The 25,201-nt window shown below is 39.1% G+C and overlaps 1 protein-coding gene across 7 annotated transcripts in view; it reads left to right on the plus strand.

Annotated features, from left to right (window-relative positions):
* The window catches only part of NRP1 (neuropilin 1), a 113,652-nt gene that overhangs the window by 55,619 nt on the left and 32,832 nt on the right, over window positions 1-25,201 (plus strand). For all 7 annotated transcript variants that reach the window (XM_074832586.1, XM_074832604.1, XM_074832595.1 and 4 more), the window contains exons 6-8: window positions 3,620-3,775; window positions 6,504-6,670; window positions 24,140-24,295. In XM_074832586.1, coding sequence (XP_074688687.1) covers window positions 3,620-3,775; window positions 6,504-6,670; window positions 24,140-24,295 — 479 coding nt within the window. The remainder of the gene's footprint in view (window positions 1-3,619; window positions 3,776-6,503; window positions 6,671-24,139; window positions 24,296-25,201) is intronic.

Genomic DNA, 25,201 nt, shown 5'->3' on the forward strand with positions numbered 1-25,201 from the left:
CACGTTGCAAATATTGTGCAGAAAAGGGACCATGGTTTGAAGGATATAACAGGTGGAATTAGAGCAGGAGAGTGAGTAGATCACAGAATAGAAATATGTGATTTAGCATGAATAAACTAGACACCTAAAATATCTTTGCCCAAGGCACAAATATACCTCAGCCAGCCTCAACTGAGAACAGTCCATTGATGACTTTGAAGAAAAATAGCCCACTCAAAACAAGAACTAGCTTAATTGATAAATTGCACATATTCATCATGCAGCTCTCTTTGAAGCTCTGTAGACTGTCTACTATGGGCTCAAAAGTAATTTAAAGAAGTTTACATATGGTTTGAGAACCACAGGCTAAGCATTGCTGCTTCGGTCAATACCATGAGAGCTTCCACTGAATTACAGAGCAAAACAGAATGCTTTACTTCAGTCATTAACATCAGTGCAAATGAAGGTTGCTATTAATCTGAGTTTCTCTTCTGTTGTGGTTGCTTTCTACGCTCTTGTGAGAAGCTATTAAGATACAAGAGTATACACAAGCTCAGTGTAGGTGACTACTGGATTGTGAGGATGGGATTCATTTTTCAGTTCTTATCGCTTTAGCATCCTAAATTGTGTGCAAATGTTTTGTCAATAACAATCATACTGCTGTGAAAATACTGTCCTCAGCACGCAAGCATACTTTTAAAGACCAGCTTTAAAATTCAGTAAAATGGCTAGTTAACATTTATTTTAATATTTTAGAAGTCTGATATACCATTTTTCCTTGGTTGTGTTTTGTTTTTTTTTTTTAACTGAATTCCAAAAGCTAAGATTTCAACCGGATGGGCAAATATGTGTTTCAATAAATCTCAACATTTCATGATACGGATTCTCTTTGTCCAGAAGGGCAAACAGTAGAAAAGAAAGAAGAATTAGTAAGAATAAAGCTTCTGTTTAGTCTTAAACCACCAGCCATATTCTATATGTTCCACACTCAGATCTGTAAACCTTTAACATACCTATTAAAGAATAATCAAGGATTTATTCAAGTTCCAGAATGGGATTCTACATTTTGGGAAAAACTTGCAAACCAGGTTTCTTAGTTGCCCCTCCATCTTTTAACCTGAAAGTTAGTCAGTTTTCCACTATGTCATCCTACACCAGTGGAAAGAGGAGCCAAGGTCCCAGAAATAGCTACAGCATGGGCAGTCAAATGAAGTAACTGGCTCACCGAAATGCCTTTGTTCTGTGGGTAATGTGGAAGTGTCCTTGAGTGAGGACATTTCCAAGTGACTCATATTTGGAGTAGGCCTTCCTTGGAGATGCTGACAAAGTGACATGATGGTCTAGAGGTAGAGGCTGTAAAGATCTTTCTGGGCCTAATGCCTTTTCAGCACCTGACACCCTAAAATTCCCATTAGGAACTGAATATGGTCTATTATGAAAGCCCATCTCAGTTCATAAGGAAAGGTCAGGAAGATGTTAAAAAAAAAGCAGACAGCAGTATCATCCTCTGAATGATTCCCCACACAGCATTTATTTGATGTGGTGACACCTGAAACATTTGATAATTTATTGTCGTTCAAAAGTTTTCAAGACTTGAATGGAAGAAAAGAGAACTTTGTATTAGCTATTTATGTAAGAAGAATAAGAATCTCTAGTTCATCCAGTTCTGCTCAGATCATTAGCTCAGTAGGCTAAAGTTTACATGTTGTGCAAAAAAACCTCAATACCTCTTTGTGTCACATTCTGCAAGTTTTTGGCTCTTGCATCTACATAGCTAGCAAAGGGAATAGTACTCTGATAACAGGGCCAATCTGTAGAAGACTGAAATGCAGAATCACTAAATATGTCTTAAAAATTATAAAACAGTGAGTCATGAGGAATCTTAAAGCCTGTCTGCTTTAAACAAAGTTCTCTTCTGTTTGTCATTTCAAAGCGACTTCCCTACAGGAAATGGGAGGAGGGAGGCTCAGAGTGCCATAACATGGTGGCCTTATCCTCCTTATTTTCTTGCAGTTCAGAGCAACATCAGCAGCTATAATGTTGAAAGCCATCGCAGGAAAGAACAGGATTAGAGCTGTTTGCACATAGAAAATACAAAAGAAAAGAAAAAAAAACCTGCAGCAATTGGAGTGGGGGCATTATTTTGTGTTTTTAAAAAGCCACTAATGATAACAGTCTAAAACAACTTTCTCACTCCAAATAATAAAACTGCAAAGCTTTAATAATTTCTAGGATGAGGAAGAATTCAACTTTATCTTCCACAGGGTGTTTCATTCTGTCAATACTTCATTGAACAACCCTGGTGGAAAAGGGTTGAACTGGCAGGTATTTTAAATGCCATGGGATTGCCAAGGCAACTGAAGACTAACTATGGCCAGAATATGGATAGAAAAGCACATGCTGGCAGCAAGAGCTCTAACATCTGAGCTCCCTCTTTCTGGCAACTCTAGGGCCTTACAGAAATGTGTAGCTTACATAATAAAGTTATTCCAAGCTGGAACTGTTTTACTTGTTGGAAAATGCCAATAAATGACTACAAAATTATGTTAGCTGAGGATTTTCTTTGAACTGTGAATAATTAGGATATATAAACATTTTATATTTTAAACTGAAAGTGAAATGGACTTCCTAGAGAAATGACAAGGTGTTAATTTAGACCTGAAAAGCCAGTGGTGTAAGCATTAGAATGACGTCTTGTGATTATTTTCATGATTGACTCCATGGATGGGCTTTAACATTATCTTTTCTTATTGTTTGTAAGCACAGATGTACCACTATTCAACAGCCTAGGGACCTATCTGTAGGGAATGCTCAAGTGCTAGAAGGCCACATATGTTGGTTGTGAATTGAGTAGCTTAATTAAGGAAAAAGATTATCTCACTGCACAGGAAATCCAGAAAAATATCATAAACTGGTTTATATATTATTAATACTAAGAGAGATCATGTATGTGCGTATGAGTGTGTGTTCTGTGACATGGAGATATACTTAAGAAATCCTTGCTCTTTTGAAACGATTAAGATTTTCCTCTTGAATTCTTTTATAGTATTCTTTAATATTGAGCATATGGGCAAAAGATCTATGAGGCTGTGCTGAAAGCCTAAATAGGAGGGCATAAAGAGTCATTGGTCATAGCCTCAATAAGAGTGCAAAACTGTTTTTCTAAGTTTGCTGTAAAATGAACAGATTATCTGCAGTATTGAGCATAAAACCTGGAAGGTGCTGTTTGAACTCCTATTCCCAGAGCATCTTGTAGACCGGGTGGGCAAATCAGGCCATTCAGATGTCCTTGTCATAAATAGGTGCTTCAGTCACACTTTGGAAAATACTTTTGGTGTTTTGTGCATGTAATTTTGTGCATTGTTCCCCCCTCTGCACATTTTAGAGTGCACGTTTTGAAATCCTGGTTCTTTACATTTTCAGAGGTTTATGGAGTGCTATCTGGAACATTTTAGAAGTAAGATTACTAGGGTAGGATAAGCAATTTATTGTTCATTGCTATGTTATTGATGAGATTGTGATTTTGCACTGTTGTAGAGGTTCACTATTTCCTGCTGAGGGACTCTCCTTCAGAGGCTATTGTAGTGGCATCTATTGTTGTAGAACTGGTAGTTTACTATTATATCCTGTCTCTTTGCAGTTGGCCCACACATAGGGCGTTATTGTGGGCAGAACAACCCAGGACGTGTCCGGTCTTCAACAGGAATTCTTTCAATGGTATTTTACACTGACAGTGCAATAGCAAAAGAGGGATTCTCAGCAAACTACAGCGTGTCACAGAGCAGTGTATCAGAAGGTCAGTATTTATCTATCCTGCAGAGCTTCTTGGAAAATATTCTGTTATGTCTCTTGCACACCAGGTGTTGCATGAAACTTTAAAGAAACCTTAAATAAATAAGATGGTGGGGAAGGGTTGGTTCTGTTTTGCCTTTTTTTTTTTTTTTTAAAGAACAGCTGCCCTTTGAAAAGCAGTGCAAGAAGCAGATTTCTCCTTACAGTTTTATTCTGCAGTATTGCCAGGAAGTTGGGATAATTATTGTGAAAAACTGTGCTGACCAAGGAAACGCAGGAATGCAGAGCAGTTGAACACTTGCATTAAAACAATGAAACATGAACAATGAATGCACTATCCAAAGCCTTCTTTTATTACATGGAATAAGCTTTGATGATCGATTTCTAGAATAAAAAGAACCCATTTAATATATGTGCTCTTGTTAAACCATTTCATAAGCTATCTAAGCTTTGTTCTCTGTCTCGTATTTTTTTCCCAGTTGCCTCATTTTAATGCTTAGCCCTTGGACAGAGAATGAAACTAAGTGAGGGAGACACAGGAGAATAACAGGCTGTGTTACACCATGTCCTTGCAGATTTCCTTGCTTTGCTCAGTGATAAAACACACACTTTAAATCAAACTCTCCTTTCTGTGACTGAGTTTTGAGCAGATTCACCCAGATTTTATGTACCTGTTTAGTCAAAAAAGGAACAAAAGAAAAATGAGTAAACTGAAATTATCCTCGTTATTCCCCACCTCTCTTCTCCCCCTTGCCTCTTTAATAGCTTTCTTGTACATGCATAACCAGGAAGAGGGAATGGGACATACCTAGCCTCTGTGGATGGGGAGCATCCTCCTCCATCTCTCTCAGATTGTACCTCCAGCTGGTTTGGCTTCTTCTTATGTAGGTGCTGCTCCTACCTCTTCATTAGCTAGCACAGGCAACTTGGGTCCCCAAGTTCCATTTCCTCCACAGTCATCCTCCTTGAGCTGTAGAGGCATCATTACACTAGAGCCAGAATTAATACTATCTGCTATGCTGGGATACCTTCAGTTCTTAAACACAGGACAACAGAACAGGAGAAGTTAGTGTGTGTGAAAACCCTTTTGGATGATAAGAGGAAACATTTTCTAGGATGCAGGCTTAGACAGCAGAATGATTCCTCTCACTTAATTTGAGTCACCCTTGCTCTTTGAGTTGTCAATACAGAGAGGGTCACCTCCAGAGTACAACTCAGCCTACTTATCTCAGATATGTGAGATTTCCCCAGGAGGTACATGGAAAGCCGACATGTCTAGACCTAGACACCTACTTTTCAGATATTTTAATGCAACTGCCACCTAGCATGTCTTGTGCTCTTTGTAGTGCCTTATAACTCTCCTTCTGATTCCAAGCAGAAGTTAATTTACTTTGAGTCTAACCCTAATGTAATTCAGCTTCAGTACTTCACCCAAGGCCCCTAATACACTGAAGCAACACAGAAATGGGGGAAAGGGTGGTACGCCATGGGAAAGGCAGTTTGGCAACAAGTTTGATAATTCTATTAGGGGGCACCCTAACTACAACTCTATGAGACACCCTGATAGCATTTCTGAGAAGAAGTTTTTGGTTCCCAGGTAAAAGTTTAAAACTTTTTTTTTTTTCAGAATATTCTAATATTCATTGAAAAATCAGAACTCTGCTTATTAAAAGCTCATTTTTCCAACTCACTGACTTTGAAACCTCTAGCTCAGCACCCACCTCTCTGTTAGAGATGTGTCCGCTCCAGAGAAGGTATGATAAAAAGAAGTGTGTACCCAAATGTCAGGGCCTCTGCGTCACACACTGGTATTTTACCTTAAACTGTTAATGAAGGAATGAATTACATTTATATACTATGAAGTCCCTGAACAGAAGCATAGCCACATGTTATTTTCTCATGCCCTTGCAAGGGTTGGTAAATTTATGACAGGGGGTTGCATGAGCAGCTGGGTGTGAGGATCCGTCTAACATCACCATCCGCTCTTGCTTCACTGGGGGTTGGAGCCTTTATTTTTTGAAGAGAGAATAATTTAGTCTCCATGTCCTATCAGCCTGTGAACTCAATATAGCGACTGGGGTGTCAACTGATTTTAAATTATCTAGGTAATTTTTTTGTCAACAAAAAGAGATTGAATAGAGACAATCAACTCATTTAAAATACAGCACGTTACAGAAGAGGTAGCAATTCCCTTAGGTCAATAAACTTCTGACCTGGATTCAAATTCTGTTGATCTGTTTCTTTCCAGTGCCCAGGATCCAAAGAGAATGGCTAGAATTTTAATAATATTTTTAAAGCATTTTATACTTTTTATACTGCAGTAACTAGTTTTAAAATAAAATTATTTTTTACAGTCATCTGGTTTGTCTTTCCTGGCTTTATGCATAATTATGAGTTGAACATACGTTGCTTTATATTATGAATCCACAGAAGTGCCTGTGCTACCCTAGAAAAGAGAATTCTATTGTCCTACATTGAAATGGCTACAATGCTGGGCTAAAAATATTTGTATAGCATTATTATTGCAGGAATTGCCATGGCAACTCGAATGACAGTATTAAGAATGAGACCATAAGTCCAATACTGCCTCACTTAAAGTTACTAAAGAATTCAAAGTCACATAAAAATAAATTCTTTAGATATTCATATTCAAAGCAGGAAAACGTTCTCATTATTCAAAGTCTAGATCAAAAAGCTGACCATAATAATGATGGTAATTTATTTTTCTTCAGATTTCCAGTGCATGGAACCACTAGGTATGGAGTCAGGAGAAATTCACTCTGATCAAATCACTGTCTCCTCCCAGTACAGCGCTATCTGGTCTTCAGAAAGATCCCGGCTAAATTACCCTGAGAATGGATGGACCCCAGGGGAAGATTCTATCAGAGAATGGATACAGGTAAAAAGATAACATTTTAAAGATATTATTAATAATACTCTGTGGAGTTTATTGAATGTGGAGAATGCAAAAGAAAGAAAAAAAATAACACAGTACAGTACTTCTACATAATCTAAGAATCATTGCAAGTGAACAGCTCACGTTCTCTATTAGACACACAAAAAAAGCCTGACTCCCAAAGGTATAAAAAAAGGAAAGGTCAGGAAGATTAATTCTTCTGCTTCCCACATCTATTGTTTTTTCAGTCTTCTGGGCACAAATAACAGAGATTTTGGTTTAGTGGAAAAGTCAATATTAGTTTAACATGCACTTAAAGTGGAATGTCCCAGTAAACTGAGCATGTGCTATGTCTCTAGCTGATTACAGTTAAGCATTAATACGGCATGGTGTTTTCATGCACTCAGATTTCACCTCAGAAGACCTATGTCCCTTCTAGAATATGTTTCACATGAAATTAGTTTGGTGGTCTCTGTCTAGTGTCTATTCTTCCACATCCTTAAACACAACATTCGTTAGCAAGATTGGCTGCCTCAGCTTTGCTCTGTTAATATAGGAGAAATCGTGCAAACATTTGTTGCCACAAAAAGACTCCGTTGAGTTCAGTCAGTCTTCTTGGGCTTGTTTGCTATTTGTTATCAGGTCCATAGCTTAATGGCACATGATTCCTGGACAGGTTAAATTTCTTCATATGAATTACTATATACAAATAATCTATACTAGCAGGCAAGTATTAATATCATCAGGTGAAAAAAATAGTCTTAATAGTATGTTGACTTACACTTCTTAGTTGTAAACTAGATTCTATTTTTGTTGGCAAAAGCTAAGACAAAGACTTGAGCATATTAGATCAATATTACTAATATCGAAAACTTGTTCATATAGCTGAAACATTCCTCCTGCTTCTGTTGTTTTCTATAGGAAATTACTAACTGACATATAAAAACAATGCCTTATTAGCCGTCAATACGAATGTTCACATTGGTGTTTCCTGTGAGGTTTGCTGTCTGCAAGAAAGCTTAAAAACATGTTGAGTTGTAGTTAGTAAAGGGAAGAAAGAGGGGGAAATCTTTCATTTCTGATCCTTGTCACACAATGGGACTCTCAGGTGTCCTGCTTAGGGGCCCCAACATATCCTGAGCTCTTGGCAACTTGGTAATAGTGTATGATGGAGCTAATTAGACTTCAGAGTGGCCAAAAAAATCCTGTTGATCCTTTTTCCTTACCTAGGAATAAACGTTAAAATCTCCCCATCCTTATCTAAGTGCGAGGCTTGTTATTAATCATTGCCACTTGCAATCCATGGAATGCACATGGAATAGGGGTGGAATGCCTCAGAATCAAATTCCATCTGTTTCATCTGGCCAGAGGGCCGCCACTTTTTCTTTATTTCCTTCTTTTCTGCTGTCACTTACACATTTATGACTGGATAATCAAAACAAGAGAGCTAGTCAAATCTCATTCATGTGTTCTGTGTGCTTATTAACTTTATTAAGTTATGATGACTACGTACATATACATATAGCTTAATCCTTTCACTTAGAACTAGATCTTTCTGAGAAGTTTCAAAGGACTTTTTTTAACCATTAACTTTTTTAATAACAAACACATAACAGAATCCAAGCTACTCTTGGGTTTATGCTTAAAACAGCTCAGGGTACTTCAGGCCTCCTGCCTATGAATTTCTCAGCCTCCCTTGTCTTCTGCCATAAACCAGGGTGCTCAGGGGCTGAAACAACCACTGAGTGCAATTTTTAGCAGCTTTACGCTGCCTCCAGCTACCACATCAGCCAAGAAGTTGGTGGTTATTTGTATGCTGTACTGCTCACACCAAAGCTCACACCTACTTCGCCCAATCCCTGGTTTGGAAAAAGGCAGCATGAACTATTTCCCTGAGCAGTCTAGCCCTAGGGCATCTCCTCCACTGCCCAGGGCCCATGCAGAGGGACTGGCACCCCCAAGGCAGACTTCATGACAGAACAACTAGGCTATAGCCACCGTGCCATTGCTGCAGAGCTGGGTCTTGTTTCTAAGACTGAGCCTAAAAAGTCTTGCTTGAAGATTCATTGCATTGAATAGTTGTGCTTAACACATGTTGCAGAAGAACTGTTAATCCTTTCTACCACTCAACCTACACAGCAGAAGAAACCGAGCTAGTTTGGAGATTGAGTATGCCATCCCCTGGCTTTTCACAAGGTACAACAGTTTAACTCATCTTTGGTTCTGTTTGGTCAGGAGGATATTAACTCTTATACTTATTTATTATGGTTTAATTCAATACTAACATTGCTAATTCAAACTTCCAAATGTGTTCTAAATGTTTTCCTGTTAAACTTAATTGACAAACTTAAGGCAGGTGCTAAGTGCATCATACAGCTCAATAGCAGGGTCCTTGCACATGTGAACCGCCATCTTCCACAAAGGCTTGATGCCATTGGCAGTAAGCACATGTTGCAAGTTTGCATCTGGATAAAATATGGAAATCCCATGTTTTCTCTGTACAAATATCCCCAGGAACAGATGTTCATCCCCATAAGAGTTTACAGACAACCAACCAAGGACATGCAACTAATAAAATACTCTGAAATTACCTGTTTAAAAAAAATCATATTTAATAAAAGGAGGAAGACACTTGTGTATGAAGGACTGAGGTCACTGTTCTGTTTTGTTCTGTATGCTATTGTAAACTAGTCATTTATGTGAAGTATTTGCTTTTGTGCAGTACAGCGTAAATGTATTTTTCTTGCACAGTGCAAGAACTCTAGAAAATATTCAACAGCAAAAACCAGCCTGAAGGATACAGCAATGCTGAAGTTGGAACTTTTAAAGTGAAAATTTCAGCCTATATGCCCTTGTCTGAGAGACAAAGATTTTGTGCATATCAGTATTCATTAATCTTTTCACAATTGCAGGTTTCCATACCTGCACACGCACGGCAGCTGGTTAAGTAGTGATGTCTGCCTTTGAACTGCTAATATGCATATGCAGCTATGACATATATATGAGATATGTACAATCATACATGGGCAAAGCGGCTTGAAAATTCAGCTCCAAATCCTAATTTCCTTAGTGTATAATTTTTTTGTATAGGGAAAATATTATAGTTCTCCTTTCCCTTCCTTTTACCCCTCCCTTCAAGGTTAATGTTTTTGCTAAGACAAAAGAAACAGAAACCCTCAGTTAAGTATCAGCAAAGGGAGATTGGTATCTACAGAGGACGTCTAGAGGGCATGCGATATGATTGTCTCCTTTGAGGTGTTGACGTCTTTTGGACCATTTCACTGCAAAGAATTAGGAAAATAGTGTTGGCTTGTTGTTAGTAATGGATTTGCATGAATTCCATCTGTGGACGTGGAACCCATTCTTTGATGGAAAAACTAGATTGCTCCTTTGTGGCTTACAAGGTACTAACTCCAGAGTTCATTCGAGTGCCGCCTGCTTACCCGGCTCTGCTAACTGAAAGCTGTCTGTCCATTCCTTTCCTTATTTAGTCTGAAATCAATGTCAAACCTTAGATTCAAAATCTGCACAGTACTTTCTCCATTTTATTTTTACACTCAAACACGCTTTTTAAAATTGCTTGACTAACTTGAGATTTGGAGTGACTCCATAATCAGAAACAGAGTCACTCCAGATTGAATTCCTTATTTAAAAACACATTAATAAAGTCTGTGGATTTTCTAATATGAATGGAATAAAGATATGCATGAGGCAAGGGCTGCCAAAAATAAGCATGAAGTCAGTTTACTGTCATATGGGATGTTATTAGCTCCTCAACCCTAAGCTCAGCCTACTTGTTTATTACACTTATATTTCACACACTTGACTGCCCTTCAGTGTGAAATAGCATAATTTAAAATAAAAAATAAAAACAGCCCTTAATTTAATCAAGAGCAGGGAACTGCCATTGCAACATAAGTCATTGTCCCTCATTAACGTATCCTTTCACAGGAAAAATAGTATAGTGTTTCCATTTCTGTAATCTGAACAACAAACATGTTAATAGGTATCAATTACCAGCCAGTTTCAGTACTCAGAACCAGTAAGAAGGCTAGTGCAAGGGCTTCACATCTGGTTTTAGTGAAACTGTTCCTGTCTGTGGTATTTAAAATTTAAAGAACTCCTGTTATTGTGCAATTGGGGATCCTAAGGGAGTACAATGTTAATGAAATCCATAACGTGCAGGGATTTTATGATTACATTTTCAAGGCATTCCTTCAAAAGGGACGACTGATTTCTGCCATGGCAGCAGTAATTGTGTTTTTACAGAGTAGATTTAATGTTTGCCTTTAAGAACAGCAGTTTCGTTTACACTCATCTGAAAAAGTAACATGCAAAATCCTTATATTTAGGGAACTTTTTGCATCTTATTTTTGAAACCTTTGAGCAGGACCCATGGGCTGCTATGCACAGCAAGTCCTTGCGCCTTGGGGACGCCCTGACGGGTGGTGGCCAGCAGCCCCCCAGGACAGTACAGGCACGGGAGAAGCTCCAGGAGGAGTGCCTGGCTGGATAGGTGCCGTCGGCTAAAGGCACTTGAGACCCACGTGTGTGTGGTTTTGAAGGGAGACTGATTGCCTATTACCAGGGTCACTGGGAACCTGTGCTATCATCAATCCTCATAATGGTGTGGGTTTTCAAACCCGCAAGGAACAACACCTTCTGGGTACTTTTACTGCAGAATTGGTATGTTTTCTATCAAAATGTTTCTTCTAATGCATATAACACAAACCTTTACACTCCCGCCAAGCTGGATGATGGTTTCTGGGTGGCACAATTTTTCTCTTATCCTGTAACACTGAGAAAGACCTGCAGCTTGCCCAGAAAGCAAAACATGTTTGTTAATAACACAAGATCCTCAGTTCATATTGTGGCTGGGGTTGGACAAAACCATAAATCCAGCTTTAAGAATCCTAGTATCAGGTCAAAACTTTGCAGCCAGAACTCAAAAAGCACTGCTCTGGTATAAACACACTCTGTCAGTTCAAATCTGTTCAAAAAAGTTTAACAGGGAGTTAACATAAATAGACTCTCTGTTCTGGATTGGGTATTATCTGTCATTCTGCAGCTGACATAAGGCTGTATGCTAAGATGAACTCTTTATTGTGTGTTCTGGCTAATATGACATAAATGGTTAATCTAGCCCAAATTTGTACTGCTGGGTTTCTCAGCAGGGCCCAGATCTGGTATCATATGGAAACGGCTGGAGTCAGAGGTTGGCACAGGGAGCAGCTCTGGTCGCTCCCTCTGGCCTTTCCTGACCGTCTCCATCTTGTCCCCCACCCATTCCTTTGGCACCTACGACCCTTACAGAGTAATTCTCTAGACCTCTAGACTGGTCAGCCCTAGAAATATGAGCTGATCTGGCACAAAATTCTCTCTATGCATCTTGCAGCATTTAGGGACCTGGAGAAAGGCCAGAGAGGTAAGAATAGGCCTCCTCAAAAAGCAACCTGGGAGATCCCCCTCGCCTCCACTGATTGAAATATCAGTTGTTTACTTAACACTAACTCTCCCATGCAAGGAAAATATACTTCCATTGATTTAAAACACTTCTATGTATACACTACTTCACCAGAATGAGAAGGGACCTCTGAGGTGGAATACTCCTTCCACATTTGTCTTCATTCCTTTACATTTGCAGTAACCTACATTCTTCATTATTTGTTCCTTTGTAAGCGAAACCCAGGAGCATGCATCACTGATGTGAACTGGTATATAGATTAGTACAGATTTATTCCTGTAGCACTTCTGAAAATAATTGCCGTTCATCATTTGGTGTCTTGACCTTTCATCTGTCTCGTAGCTTATTTCCTTATCAGGTATTCACTTGAAAATATAGTCAGTCTTTATATATGCTGCTGCACAGAAGATTTGTTTCATTAACAGGTTTATTCTTACATCAGGCAACTGTTTAGGTTGACTTTACCAAGCAAGCTTATCTAAATATTTCACATGAAAGCTCAAGGAAGTGCAAGTCAACAATGCCTGTTATTTTTATTTTTATTATTTCTGTTTCTTTTGGAGTTTGATATTGCAGTGAAGTGCATCATATTACTGCACAGAATAACATGAAACCTGGGAAACCTCAGCCTCCCAGTTCTCCTAGCCTTTGAAGGACTGCCTGAGAGCTGAAGTTCAGAGGCTTTGTGGCAGGGCTTGCCCATCATTAGGGAGCATACTGACATGAAAGCACAAAAACTGTCAGTCCTTTGTCTTCTCTACCACTTTAGAATACAAGACATGTATTTGGTTCATGTCATTTTACAGTTCATAACTGCACTCCAGAAATTACAAAACGCACAGTTAGCTTTGTGTAGAAAAGCGTTACAGTTATCTTACGGTCTTAACATACTTTGCACATGGGCAAAGAATGACAAAAGAATATTCCTTTCTGGAAATCACAGCCAGTACAGACTATGACATAGCGTAGAACTGGGGTTAATTGACCCAGCAGGATACATTCGTACCTTTATTTACTGTGACATGGGAATAAATGGTAGTGTTTCACAAAGGCAAGTACTGAAATTAGACAAGAGGGAGAGGGAGAAATAAAAGGGCCCTATGAAGTATGAAGGTTTTTTTGATTATTCAAAGTGCTTTAAGAGCTATTTTAGTACCAGAAAGTTCCCAGCCATAGATTTATCACTCTGGGGAGGCTGAAGAGATGCTCAGAGAACTGTGGAAAACCGTTGGCAACCTTATTGCTCCAGAAGTGCAGGTGCAAAATGCAGTTTAGAAGAAAATCCTCTCTACCTCCCTCTGACATGTTTCAGCATCAACCCTAATACAGAGGGGAGTCCTGCGTGGCTTTGAGCGATCCTGCGTGCAACATATGGAGGAGCAGCAGAAGCAGAGCCCCTCTGAGCCTCCACTACCAGCCTAATCATTATAATAGTTTCAGTTCTTTCAGGGGATCCATTATGCAGAGATCTGAGTAGTTTGTATATAACTCTGTAATTACTTATGCATCCACTTTCCCGTCCAGCCCTATATCCCCTCAACGGCTGCAAGACAGATGGCCCTTTAGAGCTGAGATAGCGAATTAAAAATGTGTCCAGCAAAAGCACTGATTCAGCATCTACTAAAATAATTTTGTAAATTTATCTCACTTTCACTAGTTGGTTCCAGGAGGGAAAGAAATTAAAACCTTTAAATATGTTTTTAAACTAAATACCACAGGTTTTTTTAAATCACAACTTTTTCTTCTACTTTCTTTCACAGAAATTAAAGCCACTTTAAAAACTCTGTACAAAATTATGCTTCTCTCTCTTTCTTTTTCTTCTGTTCACCAGGTTCACATGTTTGGCTTGACTCAAAACATTTGTTATTGTTTTCTGGTTTTCAAACTGCCATCAAGCCAAAAAATCAGTTGTTTGTGCCATTCTGCTTGGTAGGGGAGTTCTCTCCCAGATGGCTTGCAGACCCCATGGGGGCTGAGGCAGCCTTGCCCACCCAGCTACCAGGCACTGCAGCACATCTGCTCCACCACAGCTGGGACTTTCTGCAGATATGAAAGAAGGTATCTCAGAAGGAGATTTTTCTGAGTCCAGCAGAAATAAATTAATCTGCAAGACTAGGCAGGTGTCAAACTGCAGGTGAGGTAGAGCTCAAGGCTAGAAGTTAAGTGACTAAGGGTAGTGGCTAGAAACACAGCCTTGGGTAGGAACACACAGCTGAGGCATGTTATAATAAGCGGAGTTGTTACTGAGCTAAAGGTCTCTGTTCTCATGGGGCCAGCCCTTGGTTGGAGATGATAGGTGTGCTGCTGAGTGCTTTGCAGAGACGATTGTGCATTTTTATTCACTCTTTCCACACCTGCACAGTAGTATAAAGCTGAAGAGTTCATGAGTCCTGTGGGTCCTTCCCCATTCCAGCATCCGTGCTCCAGATTTTCTGTTGCTGAGCTATTATTTGCCTCCCCCGTCCTTGTGTCATCCTGATTTTCTGTCCCAGTTTAATTCTGTTCTGCCCATTACGTGACATTTTCACAGCAGTAGCAAAATAGGTAAAGTGGAAGGATAAATGAGATTTCTTCCAAGTGGTAAATACCTGCCCTTCAGAAAGCAATTTTTCTTCTTCTCACAAAAAAAGAAAACAAGGAAAGAAAAAAAAAAAAAAAAAGGTATATTTCAACAAGGAAATACTTCCATTTTTGCTTTACATCTAATGTTTTCATTCAAGATTTTAAAAAGGCATCAGAGTAAACTCCATAGCTGTCTGGTAAACAAAACCTACTAGCAGAGAAAGCACAGTTGACCAAACATTAAGCTGAGGTTCGGTTCCTCTGTTTTCAGGAACAACTGGCTTCTCATCAGAGAAGCGATGTTTACACATAACTTCCACCAACCAGCTGTACCTACGTAGTCTGGTCTTTCTCTTCATTGCAGCCTCCTGTGTTGAACACTTTGGGCCAAACTCATTTGTGGTGTTGATCCTCTGAAGCTGCTGAAAAGATTGATTTGTCCTATCACTTATAAAACCAGGATGTATTTTAACTGGCTGTATTTAGGTTATAGATTATTGTACTATAGACTAAGGTGTCTTTCAGCCTTAACAGAGACAGGATCAGGCTCTTCCATTGCAAATTGTATTAAATTCAAGCTATGGGCTGACAGGCTAACATAGCACAGAATAATTTTTAAATGCTCTTATCAGGCCATAAAAATTAACTGTCTGTAGGAGTGTTCCCCCCTTTCATGATATGCTTAAATAAGAAAATACATCCTGTGTTTATTTTAAAAAGCCACAGCACTTAAAAATCAATAGCTTTGCTCTTTACATAGCTGAAGATAGAGCAACTTTTAGGGAAGAGAGCAACTTTTAGGGAAGCAGGGTGGGGGTAAACAAACCAGGCACCATTAACTGGCCAAAGAAACCCTGGAAATGAAATCCCATGGCCAGAGTTTGAGCGGTCTTTGTTGAGAGAAGAACAGAGCTGGGGGCAGCCAGTCTCCCTGGTTTGCTTTAGCACCAGGGGAAGTTGTCTCGGTAGTCACTGGCCTGCACCATCCCTTCTGCTGTCCCACTTCCTCCTCCAGCACGGGACAAGAGCACCGTTCTCAACAGCAGGTCTTCCAAATCACAGCCTCAGAATTATTTAATCTATACATGTGTATAAAATCTATACATGTGTAAAAACTCAGAGCTATGAGGGACATACCAAGGAAAAAACAAAATGACCTTTGCATGTATAGTCTTTGTCTCTCTTTTTTCACCATACATTTACAGTACCCTCACCACACCACCTAACTGCAGCTACCTGACATTTTTCTAGAAGGTAGCAGAAACTCATATTTTAAAAAAGCAGTGACTTGCTTGGTGACCCAGTAGTAAATTAAAATCATCATACACAATGTGTATGAAATAGAAAATCGAATTTTGGTGCAACAAAACTGACAGTTCCATTTAACAGAGAATAAATGAATGCAGAATTCTGTGGTTGACTGACTGATTTAAAGAGACTGTGCCGATTTTCCAAGATGAGAAAGCTGATCACAAGAAAATACATATATTTCTATGTGACACAGGTTATACACCTATTCCAATTGCCAGTGAAATTAGGCTTAAAAAGTATTAAATCTTAGACACTGGCACTTTTTCCTCTTTTTGTTGCTATTTTTAACAGAAAATCCAAAGCCTGAACTTTCAAAAATATCTAAGAGTACCATATTCCAGTGATTTCAGTGGAACTTGCACTGAACACAGTGTTTGCACAGTCAGATCTATCTACACCATCAAGGTGTGCCGTCTGAGACAGCAGAGGTTTAATTCTGCATAGTATATCATCCCCTCACCAGCTTCCTACTCAATTAGCATAGGTATGCTACGAAACAGGAAGAAACAGAGGTTATTTCTGTGTTTACACATGTGTAATATTGTACTTACATTCAAAATACCAAAATGTATTAGAAATCAAGCCCTTCTGCCTGTACCCTCTGATTTTAACAGGACAGCAGCTGGCAAAAAAAAAAAAAAAAAAAAAAAAAAAGCTACAGAAGAACTTATTAGGCACAATTCAATGTTTTCCACCCAAAGCCCCATTTTTCACATGTGAAGCACTCTGATAGAGAAGCTTTAGATTACTTGTTTGTCATTTGTGCATTAGTTGCTCAGTACATTTAGGGGGAAAAAAGTCCTACAATTATGTCCTTCTCTCAGAAAAGAGTGGTTCTGCAAGTATTGCTATAGAGTTTCCCTTTTCTATAGTTTCTAACACAAACTGGGGAAGGTTACATTCAAACTGCACTAAATAGTTGTCTTCATTCCAGATCAGAGGATTAAGCTCAGGTTTAAAATTAAATGTAAATTACAAATAAGTATTCAGAAAACGTTAATTAAAAGTATTACGTTCCTGACTCATTTATTGCTCAGCAAGGGTTCCTAAGTATCTTAGCTGGAGAAAGGGGCCATTCACATTCCTCCTTTTTTGACCAAGTCATTGTACATGTCTTAGGTTATCCATTTGCAAGTTAATGTAGTGCCAAAGCAAAGGTTTTAATTTTAAAGAAGTAATATTTCACAGCAAGATATGCTCCTGCAAGATGTAAAACAATCTTTTTCTAAAGCACTGGGAGTTAATCAGCCTTTCTCTTCATTGCTAGAGAGAGGGTTCGAATGGCATAAGATGCTGATTACTTAGACCCAGAGTCTATAGAAATCCCAATACGATTACATTTTCCTCCCTTTGTTATCAGAGTTTATTGTATCTTGATGTTCAGGTTTTAAGTAGTTTTCAAGTAAAAAAATAAATTAAGAAGGTATTTTCTGAGTCTTCTGAATAACGGTCGTGTTACATCAGAGCACCACATGAATGCATAAGGTGGAGCTTGCAAATGAATAGTAGAAGGATCGTTCCCTATCACTGCATGTGCACTGGATGCATTTCATACAATACAGTGAGCCCATTTCAGGAGAGCATTGCAATGCCCTTGCTTTTAAACCAAACTTCTTCAAAGTCTCACATTTAAAATATCACACAGAGTTAATGTGTACCAGTGGCCCTGCTTCTCCCGGCCCACTCGCAGCATTTCTCTTTCACATTTGATCTTTATAGTTTCCATACTGGAGCGATTTGGTTTGCTGAATTCTGGAAATGTCTCAAGTTGAAATGCTAGTGTATTAACCTGCTGTACTGAGTCTCTTTTGTTTCTCTTTACCAGAGTGCTGCTTGCCAATTTTTACAACTACAGCAGATTTTACTATTCAAACAGAACCAGATGGAACACCAGTTCAAAGAACATGTCAGAATTAAATATTTCTTTTTTAATTAGTTGCTTCTGATTTATGCAAAAAAAAATTAACATAAGAGTGGGAGAATGTGCCATGAATCCAGATGCAACACAGCCCACACAAGCATTATCTTTCCTCTGTCAGAGACACAGAGGCCCTTTCTTTCATTTTTTCTTGTCTTTTCTTTTCTCCTTTTTGTTTCTTGATTTCATTTTTCTTACACTTTCTGCATCTTTTCCTTCCTGAACCAGCCCCATAATGATGACTGAGGTTCTCTTCTGTTCATCAGTCATACTTTTTCATCATTATCTTAAATTTTCTCTTGTAGAAACTGGCTGATCTTCTTCTAAAAAAAATTGCTGTACTCAATACTTCAATCCCAGCACCAGTATCTGAATGCGATAACAACCTTCAAGTCTATTCCTTGTTTTCAGTGGGGGGAATCTTTACACTTATGTTTTTTCTGCTGCAGAAAAGGATTTGGGCAGAAGGTGAAGATTGCGAGAAATATCTCAACTGCTAAAGAAAGTTCATTTCCTTTTTGCTGCCAAGCATTCCTATTTCTTTGGCATGAATGTTTGCTCATCTTCTCTTTCATGCTTCCCCATTTTTGCCAAGTCACATAAGCATCAGTTCAGTAAAGCATACTGACTGAGGACAGTTGTTAGGCACAGACTAGAAGTTGAGCGTGTGATTAGCTGCTTTCTCTTCTGGGACTTTCAGGATGTTGCTGTCAAGGTCAATGAGAAAGACTTCAGTGACTCAGGAGAGATCTTACTAACAGCAATATTTTCTCGTCACTTTCTTTATGGAGCTGTCACAAATATCCCTGAGAATTTTGCACAAAGATCTGAAATGGATTACAGCCTGAACTATTTTCACTTAAACCCAGGATGAATATTTACACTCTGTCATTAATCAAGGAGTTGTGCTCTTGTAATGACTACTCATTTCAAGGATGAAGACTTTTGGAAATAATTTTACAACCAAATTAATTAGACTATTTTCAGAATTTCTGCTAGAACCTGTGCCATTTTACTTAGCATTATAAGCTTCTTTACTTAAAGCTCAATAAATAAATGAATTAAATGATAGTTGTATATACATCATGGGAGAGAATGATTGGACAAATCAACAGCAACACCTAATAAAAAAGATCAACTCTTGCTTAATTAAATATTTGACAGAAGAACAGTGAAGCGTCACAACAGTTAATCTGACTCAGAGCACTGTATGCTATCTAGGGAAATGACACAGTTCTCTAAAAATATTTACTTTGGTATGTTGTGTCAAGTGATGGATTATACAGCTTTTCAAGCCACAAGAGATGCCCACAACAAAAAGCTTCCTGTTGTTAATCAAACTCCAGCACTTTATCCTTTATTTTCTCAGGCTGTTGAACAGACCTACAGTAGGAGTGTTAAAAGCTGGTAAAACTGCTCCCTCGCTACAGTTCCCTCAATGACTGTGTTTTATTTAGCAAGATAGATTTTCATTCTGAAAATAAGGTCTTCCATACTATGACATGGTTATGTATGATGACAGGAAGCAGCGATATTAATTTCAAGTCGTGTATGTTGTGTGTTGTTCTTTATCCAGCAGTTTGCTAAGATTTGCTACATGATGCATTGTGCAGAGCTAAATGTTATTCTTTTTCCTTCTCCTTAACTGGTCTCTAATAAAATGTGTATGCTATCCCTTGCATATCTATGTCTTGAAAATGTGTCACCCACCCACATTTTTTGGAGACAGTAAGACAGCAATAAAAATATTTTTCCTGGATGCTAAAAGATATTTCAGAATAAATAGAGAGGAAGTAATTCATGTGTAGAAACAGCTAGTATCTTGTAATATGCTCTTGCAGAAAAGAAATTGATTTTTTCTCTCCTGAAAAAAAATACACACTTGAGATATTCCTCATTTCTTGTAAGTTAGGGGCCCATTCCTATAGGCAAGTCTGTTCCCAGTCTTGTACTTACGAGTAAAGGTGGTCACATTGCAGCACAGGCAATTATCAAAGGCTGTGTTTTTGGAAAAGGCCCTAAGGCATCATTTTCCAAGAGAGAGATGCTTTTAAATCTGAATGAAAGTGAACAAAATTTGAAAAAAAAGAACTAGCAACATACTGCTGTTAGTCAAAGCTGAAACTCTGGTCATGGAAATGAAATGTCAAGATTTCAGTTTTGGAGACAGCTGCCTATCTCAGATCACAGACATATAGCATGCAGTAACTTAGAAAATCGCTTGCATCCTCTAAAATAAATACCAGATGTTTGTTTATCATACGCACAGAAAGTTAAATGTCAAATAATTGCAGGGAAATGCATTTGATGTTCATCTTCAAAAGTACTGTATTTCATCACCACCTCTCTCCACGGTTCATTTTAACATGAAACACAAGTTCTTGAAACAAAAAGGACAAGAAGGCCAAAACAGAAAGATAGTTGTTAAAGATTTGTATTACTGTCTCAGCTGGAGGAGACTGGATCTGAGACAAATGGGTTACCTCTGGTCATGTTAACACTTGGAGACCTCTGTGGCGAGGACATACTAAATTGATTGGAAATTACATAGACAGTTGGACCCTATAAGCATAAGCCTTTAAAAAGCATAAGAATTCCTATCAGTTAGGTGACACAGCTGTACTAAGGCTACTGTCATCTGCAATGATTCCTCTGGATAACGTGGTACAGAAGGGCTGTGTCTTACCACAGCTACATTTTGGTACCTTCAGGTTCCAATTGTTAATAGCAGTTGATATGGTTGAACTTCAACTCTGAGCAGTCCCTGTGACATTTAGAATGTGTATTTTATGCACAATTTTGCATTTTACAGAAAGCAAAGTTTCAAAAGACATCAGAAAGGCAACAAAATACACCACAAAGTGATTAATGAATGTGAGCTTAACAGCCCCTTAAGATGTGTCGATGTGTCATGAAGTTCCCAAGGTAGTCTTCTACATGATTTATTTCTATCACCTTACTTAGAGAAGAAGATTGGTACTTTTAGAGCTTGATTTACAAACATACTTAGGCACCACAGAGGGGTGCTCAGTGTTGCAATTCTGTTTGTATGCACCTGGAGAGGAGGAGTTGCTCTCTGGACAGAGACCACTGCAGAGGACTGTCAAAGGGAGGAAAATGCCTTAAGATCTACCTCTGTCCTGGACCCCTGCACTGACACAGAGTTAGTACTAAAAACTCCAACCCTTCTGCTTCCCTGATGCTTAGCTCCACCTTTCTTATTTGCACTGCTTCTTTCTCACAAAGCACTGATGGAGAAAGGTTGTTCTTTTTTCTCTATCAGCTTGTGGGCAAACACCGCCTCACATGTGGCAGGTCTGGGGTTACAGCTTGCTTTTGCAAGGTGTTTAAAGCTGTGGCACACAGCTGAACACTCGAGCCATCAGCCTCCAGGCACTCCAGGAGAGGACTGCCATTGACGCACTTCCAGTTTTCAAGAAGCACGTAAAGATTTGCTGATCCAGAGAGAGCACATCTATTTGAAGAAATGTTCTCCCTAACAACAAGAGATGCCTCCCTCCTCCTGTACTGTGTTACACAGCTACTGGAGCCAGGAACACTAATGAGGTTGCCTCTTCCCTACCTATAGGTAATAAATTAGAGGTCTTCTCAGAGTCTCTCTCTCTTTCCCAGTGAGCTGTTAACTACTGGCAGGAAAATTTCTGCCTGCCTTTTCAATTCTGCCAGGTTTTAGGCATGAATGTAGATGTCTATATCATCTGTGTGTTTAGGACTTAGTTCTGGGCAGTGGATAGATGCTGTAGGATATTCAGCACCCCAGAAGTTAAGGGGGGGTATTGAATACCAGCATTTGGGACCAAGCAAAATTGGGGGGCCTGAAGTTCTTTGATGGGACAAGCCCGAGTCACCTGAATGGTCAGTGATTGATAGCTGTAATTGTTAGCTATTAACTAATCAAACCTTCCCCTAAGCCCCTAATATTAAATTTTAAGTTGGCTTCAAATACCTAGAACTCTTGTAATAGGCCACTGCTTGACTATATTCACAATGAAGTACTTACTGTATATTAAAAAGACCCTACTAGAATCATTTCAAATCAGCTGGAATGGTACAGGCTTGGGACCCTAATCATTTCAAAACTGAAGAGCTGTTTCAAATTGTAAGAGAAGCAGATCATTTAAATAACTTAGCTCTGCACTCCCTCAGACTTCCAGATTTTCAAGAGCACTTCAGCCTGGAAGTGAATGTAGTATTGGACATAACTCAGTGCAGCACACTTTACAATCAGCAGAGTACAGTTTGGAGAGCATTTGAAGTTAAGCTGAGATTGCTCAGCGCAATGATGCCCAGATTCCCCCATTAACTTTCAGATTGCAACAATCTAACATCTGAGACTCTCCAGTTACTTTAAATCACTTGATTGTTTTTGTAAGGTGGTGCTGGGTTGTTGGGTTTTTTTTTTTAAGACTGAATTTTTTTATCACGACAAAAAAAATGTTGCAGTATTTCACCCCTAAAGACAGGGGCTAAAATGCTACGTATAGACTTTACCAGCCTGAAAAACTGGGGCAGGGGCTTTGCCCTGAAAGCTAGTTCTATCTGTCACACACAAGGCTGCTATTCTTGTGTTGGAAGACTTCAAAATGCCTTGCATATGACATGGGCATTGAGAGAGCAGCCAGTCTGTCCTCAATGGCACTTCCTTCAGCCTTTTGAGAGAGAATGCAGAGCATGTTGATTTAACTGCTCCAGCGCCTTTGGATATATGACATACATACAGGAAAAAGGATGCCTGTGGGACACAAGGGACGTATATTCTGCATCCTGCGTACTTTGGAAATAATGAAAAAGTCTGAGACATTCATGGGGCATTCACTTGAGAAGGGTTAATTCAACCTATTATTATCCTACTAAAGTCTGGACAACTGAAGTTTAGGGGAATAAATTACTCTGATTAATACTTTGTGAATAGTGTCATTTTATATTGAAATTAAATGGTTTGCTTTAGGAAACAAAGAGAAGGTTCTAGCTGCAGAGAAAGAGGCTGATGAATTTGATTTTAATTGGTTTCTTGTTATGGCCATAAGGAAATGGCAGGTGTTTCAAAGCTGTGATCACCAACCTGGGTGTGAGAAATTTCTGTGCCTAGTTTCAGCCATTTGGCAGCTGGACTTGTGCAGCGGGACAAAGGGTTTTTTTGCCAGCAGAACTGACTTGAGTAGCCACGCTCCTGCACCCCACATTATCCTCCCAAATATGCCTATACATCTTCTGTGATGTCACATGATGAACTAGATGAGGAAACAGATCTGGATGACAAATAACTGGGAAGGGAAGGTTAACCTAATCACTTGTCCATTTGGTTGCAGTGTAATTTCATGAGAGAAGGCGAATGAGTGGAGAGAAGGCCTCTAACACGCATTCATGTGCACACCATAGCGTTCATTTCTCCAGCAAGTTCAAAACACCATTATTTTCTAATTATTGAAGTTCACTACATTTGACAGTTGGAACAGAGCTATTGCACTTGTGCTAATGTTTCTTTCTGTTTTCTTCAAATACATCATAGGGTACAATAAACTCATTTGCCTTTTTCCCAAAAAAATCACACAGTGATTTGTAATTATCTTGTGACTAGCTAATACACCATGGGATTCTTTTCTTCTCTTCTCTTCTCTTTGCAAGTGATGAGCTCCTGGGTTTTAGCAGAATTCTTGTTATCATTCCCTAAGTGCACGACTTTGATATTGTATGTGAAATTTCATCCCATTTCTAATACTGCAGTCCTCAGGGTCATTCAGTTCGCACTGCATGACTCTCCTCTGTATTGACAATGCCTTGCAGCTTTGTGTCCTTAGCGAATTTCATTAGCATGTGTGCAAGGTAAGTAATGAAAGTATTAAGTAAGATTGTTCACCCGACTGGTCCTTGAGGAACTTCTCTAGTAACTTCTCCGCAGTCTGGTGGTTCCCACTCACACTGATGGAGTCTCTGGTTTCTCCCCCACAGAGGAAAGATAATTCTCTGACATGTGAATTGCCCTCCTGGCTAATTAGACAAATGTTCCTATCTCCTGTGATGACAATGTTTACAAAAGAGGACGTTATGGTTATGTTATTATCAACAATATGTTGCAATTTCCTTTATATAAAATACTTATCTTTGTAAAACATAGGGGAGTGGAGGGACTCACTTTTGTAGTGTTGTTGTGCTCTGAACTGATTGTCCTCATGTCCTAATTCATTCATTACCACAGGTAGATCTAGGTCTTCTCCGCTTTGTTTCTGGCATTGGGACCCAAGGAGCCATCTCAAAAGAAACAAAGAAAGAATATTATCTGAAAACATACCGCGTAGATGTCAGCTCCAACGGAGAGGACTGGATTACACTGAAGGAGGGAAACAAGCCTGCTGTAAGTCTTTTCCCTTTTATTTCTATTTGGCCAAGAAATAGGTTGTTGAACTATTTAGTTACTATCAGTTGTTAAAAAAAAAGAGGAATAAGGTATCACAGGTTTAATCAGGTTGATCAGGGTTAACAACATCCCAAATCCAAGATTGTTTATCCAAAGCCTAGAGCAGCTTAAAAGGGTGCAAGGTGCCGCCCTGTCTGTTGTACCTACCGTAATTTGTGTGGTTGCTGCTGTTTCCCAGTTTGCCAGAGATTTTCTATGTGACCTTGAGAAAAACATTATGGGAAACATTTTAAAAAATATGTAGATGTCTTATCTGCAGTGAAGCTCTGGATATGCAGTGTGTCTGCGCCTCAGTTCCCCCTGCATAGCCATGCTGTCTTGTAGGAGTGCTAGCAAGTCATTAGTAGTTTGTTAGGCTTCCAAGCATCTCAATGATGGGGGTCATGCAGACAGATAATTAGGCACATCTTTCCATCCTTATAGATTTTTATCACCTTTCCATTTATCAGTGGATTTGCTCTCTGTGACCTCCCAAGGAAACAGCTTTAGACACTTGTAAGAAAAATCTTCATTATCCGCTACCATGAGCATAAAGCTCGTTACTGAGAAGTCAGTTCTGCTCCAACTCTCACATGAATAGTCCCAATGAGGCTGTGCCTCCCTTCCCACCTTGCTCAGAATGTGCCCAGGAGCAGCATCCCCAGAGGCTCCCAGGGGCTGATGCAACTGGAAAGATTTTGTGGTACCTCCCTTCAAAATAGCTTTTTTGTGACCCTTCTGTGAAGACCCAGAAGAGCTGTGTAATATTAAACTCTATCAGTGTAACCATATCTAGCTCTAAATATTTGGTTACTGCTTTGTCCTTGATTCATCTGTAAGTACTCTCTGCCAAGTCCACCACAT

The sequence above is a fragment of the Strix aluco genome, chromosome 1, assembly GCF_031877795.1.
Source record: "Strix aluco isolate bStrAlu1 chromosome 1, bStrAlu1.hap1, whole genome shotgun sequence".
NCBI lineage: Eukaryota > Metazoa > Chordata > Aves > Strigiformes > Strigidae > Strix > Strix aluco.